This window comes from Nomia melanderi, unplaced genomic scaffold (assembly GCF_051020985.1).
Source record: "Nomia melanderi isolate GNS246 unplaced genomic scaffold, iyNomMela1 scaffold0755, whole genome shotgun sequence".
Taxonomy (NCBI): domain Eukaryota; kingdom Metazoa; phylum Arthropoda; class Insecta; order Hymenoptera; family Halictidae; genus Nomia; species Nomia melanderi.
This window is the reverse complement of record NW_027475869.1, coordinates 18,785-23,516: the sequence shown is the minus strand read 5'-3', so window position 1 is coordinate 23,516 and position 4,732 is coordinate 18,785. Positions and strand designations below refer to the sequence as shown.

Here is a 4,732-nt window from a genome sequence, read left to right as displayed (position 1 = left end):
TGAGTATCTGAGATATCGTCACTCCGAACGATTGAGCGAAAAAACCCCGTGTGTCGTCACTCCGAACGATTGAGCGACTTATGTGTCCCGAACGATGGACTGAACGTTGAATGAGCGAAAAAACCCTTCGAGTGCGATCCTGTAGGTGTTTTTATGCGACACCTACAGGTTTTGTGTCGAGTGCGCTGATTGGGAAATTGAAAATACCCAATCAGCACACAATTCCAAAAATCGGGGGGGTCTTGGACGACGCCCCTTGGCCTGCCCTCTTGATGCAAGAGTGAGGGCAATGACCACGTGCGAGGGATCCTCGAAGATTTGCCGATGCCTTGGAAATTTCCTCCAAGTTGACGCATGGCTGGCGGAACCGTTACGAACGAGGTTCGCGTCGACCCTTCGGAAATTCCCGGTTTATGATATGGTCGGTTTTCTGTACGAACGACGAAAATTCCAAAACTATTGTCTGGAGATGCGCGGATTAACTAAATGATTTTCTCATGGTTTAGGGTGCGATTGCCCCTTGTAACTAAAATAAATAAACTGAGTTCGAAAAAAGCTAATCCCGAAAGTAAATTTGTTGGCACGTCCATATCATAAACGAACCTTCGAGGATTTTCTCCGTTTTGTTCCGCGTCGGACGGAACATGCTCCCCCCCGTTGATCGGTACGAACGATCAATGTATCCTGTGCCTGAGTCCTTAGCGTTGCGGTGCTGCTAATCTGACTCCGAGTCAGGTGGAGGCGCCAAGTGCCTCACGTTCCGTCGGTAGGTCCCGTGGCTGGTCCGAACGGTGACTGCCCGAATTACCCCATCCGCCCCAGGATGCGTAGCTACCACTCGTCCGAGGTGCCAGGCCAAAGGTGGAAGGTTGTCCTCCTTCATGACCACGACGGTCCCCTCTCGTATGTGGTGGGTGCCGGTTGTCCACTTATGCCGCTTGTTCAGATGGTGGATGTACTCCTTGTGCCACCTGGCCCAGAAATGTCGTTTGACCTTCTGGATGTGTTGCCAGGTGGACAGCCGGTTCGTCGGTGTTCCGCTGAAATCAATCTCAGCAAGACTCGTAAAGGAATCACCGATCAGGAAATGGCCGGGAGTCAGGGCGGACGGATCATTGGGATCCGCGGATAGGGGGGTGAGAGGACGCGATTTGAGGATGGCCTCGACTTCGATTACGAACGTGTTGAATTGTTTGAGGGTGAACAATTCGTCGCCTACAACCCGTTTCACGTGATGTTTGAAGCACTTCACTGCGGCTTCCCATAGGCCACCGAAATGTGGCGATAAGGCTGGCATGAAGTGCCAGGAGATCGTGTTGTCCGTTATAAATCGCCGCAGTTGCTCGTCCTTTGAGAGTGATTGCTATAATGCCTTGAGTTCGTTGTCGGTTCCGACAAAATTCGTGCCATTGTCGGAATAGATGTTACGGCATAGCCCCCTCCGTGCTATGAACCATTTTAGGGCCGCGATGAATCCCTCGGTGGTCAGGTCGCCGGCTACTTCGAGGTGAACGGCCTTCGTCGCGAAGCAGGTAAAAACTGCAACGTACACCTTGACTCGGGTCCGATTTCGGAAGCGCCGCTCCTTGACACTGAACGGACCGCAATAATCAACGCCGCAGTTGTAAAATGGCCGAGCGGCGGTGACGCGCGTCGCAGGTAGATTTCCCATGATATAATCCACGGCAGGTGGATTAAGTCGGAAACACCTGACGCAGCGCCGGAAGATCTTGCGTGTTGTGTTTCTCCCATCAATGGGCCAATACGTTTGCCGTACGTTGCAAAGCGTTGCCGTGATGCCTGCGTGGTGGTATCGCACATGCGTCTCGCGTATAATTAGGTCCGTCACGTGATGACCCTTTGGTAGTAAGATTGGATGTTTCCTTGCGAAAGGTAACTCGGACCTTTGCAGACGTCCGCCGACGCGCAATAATCCCTTTTCGTCGAGAAATGGTGTAAGGGATCGGAGTTGGCTCTTGGGGTGCAGCCTTCCGGATTCCAGGTCCTTAATATCCTTTTCGAAAGCCGTGGATTGGACCATTTTTACGATGCGGAATTCGTCTTCATGATTTTCCTCGACGGTCAACGGACCAGCGGTGCGATGACGAACACGGAGGCAATACGCGACGATTCGCGTGAGCCCTTTGATCCACGGGTATTGAGTGAGAATCTCGTCACTCCGACCGATTGAGTTCGCGAGACATGTCACCCCTTTCGTTTCGGGTATCTCGCTCGAGACCGTGTATCTCGAAATTGGCCACCTTGCTTGCTCCGTCGCGAGCCAGTCCGGACCGTGGAGCCACAATGAATTTCGGACGAACTGTGCGGGCATTAGTCTTCTTAAAATCAAGTCGGCCGGATTGTATTCCGACTTGACATGGCGCCACGTGTTTATCTCGGTTTTGCCCTGTATGTCGGCCACGCGGTTGGCCACGAATGTTTTTAACATACAGGGCTGTGTGTTGATCCAATTCAACACTATTGTGGAATCGGTCCACAAAAATGTCTGATGGATCTTAACCGAAATCGCCCGTTGGATGGAGGTGACTAAGGACGCTAGAAGCACGGCACCGCACAGCTCTAGACGTTCGAGCGTAACCGTCTTGAGTGGTGCAACGCGGGATTTCGCGCAGAGCAGGTGTGTTTCGACGCGTCCTACAGCGTCTATCGTACGTACGTACACGCAGGCTCCGTATGCGCGTTCGCTGGAGTCACAGAATCCGTGGAGTTCGAGACGTTGGTGGTTCCTCAGGGTCACGCAACGGTTGAATTCGATGTCGTTCAGTTCTTGGAGTTGCGCTGCGTATGTGGTCCATTCCGTGTAAAGGCTGGCGGGAAGCGATTCGTCCCAGTCGATCTTCAATTGCCATAGACGTTGCATTAGAATCTTGGCGATAATGGTAACGGGTCCAAGAAGTCCTAATGGATCGAATATTTTGGCGATCGTTGACAAGATGGTCCGTTTGCTGACCTTGCCAACGACTTGAATTTCGACCGCATAACGAATCGCATCGTTCCTGGCGTCCCAGGATATTCCCAACGCCTTCATCGTTGTGTCATCGCCGAGGATCTTCGGGTGGATTTGGTCTTCGCGGAGTCCCTTAAGAAGGGCGGGTTCGTTCGACGCCCATTGACGAATGTTCAATCCACCCCGTTGAAGAAGCTCGCCGATTTGATGTTGGATGTGCCGCGCTTCCTCCATTGTGTCGGCGCCCGTGAGGAGATCATCGACGTACAGATCTCGTTTGATGATCTCTGCTGCTTCCGGATATGCGTCGCCCTCATCGTCTGCCAATTGATGAACGCATCTGATGGCGAGATATGGAGCCGATGATAGTCCGAACGTGACCACATTCATCTCGTACGTTCTTATGCAACCATTATCTCTCCACAAAATGCGTTGATAAGCCCGATCCTCTGGTCGAACGAGGAATTGGCGGTACATCTTCTCGATGTCCCCGGTTATGACGAACGCATGCATCCGGAAGCGCAAGAGTAGGGAAAAGAGGTCGTCCTGTATCGTAGGGCCTATCATTAGCGCGTCGTTTAATGATATTCCGCTACTGGTCTTTGCAGACCCGTCGAATACTACGCGTACCTTAGTCGTCGTACTCGATGGTTTTACGACGGCGTGGTGCGGCAGGTAGAAGCCCGGTGCGTCGAAGGTTTCTACCTGCGTCATGTGCCCGAGCGCTATATATTCCCTCATGACCGTGGTGTATTCGTCCCCCAATTCCGGATCCCGTTCTAGTTTCCGTTCAAGCGAACGGAAACGATGCAGGGCGCGCGTGCGTGATTCGCCGAGTTCTTCCCGTTTTTCGTTAAACGGTAACGCAACCACGTATCGTCCGGAATGGTCGCGTCGAACGTTTTTTGCGAAATGTTCTTCGCACTCGTGCTCCTCCGTTGATAAATGTCGACTCTGAGGTCCTTCTTCCACTTCCCAGAATTTCTGTAGGTTGAAGTTCAGGTTCGCGACGAAGGCCTCGCGGGTCGTGCGTGTGGCGGCGACGGTTGGGACGTTTCCCCCGATGATCCAACCTAGTTGCGTCTTCTGGAGAACCAAATCGCGTCCACCTCGATCGGAAAGGTCGATTTGACCGATGCTGAGGCACGCCAGTGCTGGGCCGGTGCCGATCAGCATGTCTATCCTTCCTGGTTGGTGGAACGATGGATCTGCCAGAGGAACGTTGGCCGGTATACGCAACCTTGATCGGTCTAACGGGACGTCCGGCACCCGTTCAGAAATTTGCGGGATCGCGAAAAACGTTAGTGCCCGCTGGAAATTGGACAACCGCGATTTAATGGTTGTGGATACCAATTTGTTTGATACGGTGTTGACTCGGTTGAGGCCTTGAATGGCTACGGATGCCCGACTCGACGGCAAACGTAGCTTCTTCGCGAGGTCCTCCGTTATGAAATTCGCATTTGAGCAGGTATCAACCAACGTCCGACATTGAACGGGTTGCCGGTCGTTGTCGAATACCTGCACGACTGCTGTTGCCAGCAATCCGTTTGTTTTCCCGTCGGATATGAATGAAACGCCTTGTCGTCGTCGTGATGTCCGTCCGGTACGTTTCCGTCGCAGTCAGGTTTTCCTGGCTTCTTCCTTCGGCGATGCATCCCGATGGAGCTTTGTGTTGTGCTGCCCATGGCAGACTCGACAATTTCCTCCATGGCAGGCTTCGGTGGTGTGGTCTCCTTGGAGGCAGTTGAGGCAAAGGTTTGCCTT

At 52.8% G+C, this 4,732-nt stretch overlaps 2 protein-coding genes across 2 annotated transcripts; both read right to left on the bottom strand.

The window, feature by feature from the left end:
• Positions 1-715: 715 nt before the first annotated feature.
• Positions 716-1,297, bottom strand: LOC143176717 (uncharacterized). Its single transcript, XM_076374186.1, has one exon. The coding sequence runs from the start codon at positions 1,295-1,297 to the stop codon at positions 716-718; it is 582 nt and encodes a 193-aa protein (XP_076230301.1).
• Positions 1,298-1,363: 66 nt separating this feature from the next.
• Positions 1,364-4,144, bottom strand: LOC143176716 (uncharacterized). Its single transcript, XM_076374185.1, has one exon. The coding sequence runs from the start codon at positions 4,142-4,144 to the stop codon at positions 1,364-1,366; it is 2,781 nt and encodes a 926-aa protein (XP_076230300.1).
• Between the last annotated feature and the right edge of the window lie 588 nt (positions 4,145-4,732).

What these genes read in the sequence shown, in the direction of transcription:
- LOC143176717 (XM_076374186.1), bottom strand. Translation starts at nt 1,297, where the DNA reads ATGCCAGCCTTATCGCCACATTTCGGTGGCCTATGGGAAGCCGCAGTG.
- LOC143176716 (XM_076374185.1), bottom strand. Translation starts at nt 4,144, where the DNA reads ATGCTGATCGGCACCGGCCCAGCACTGGCGTGCCTCAGCATCGGTCAA.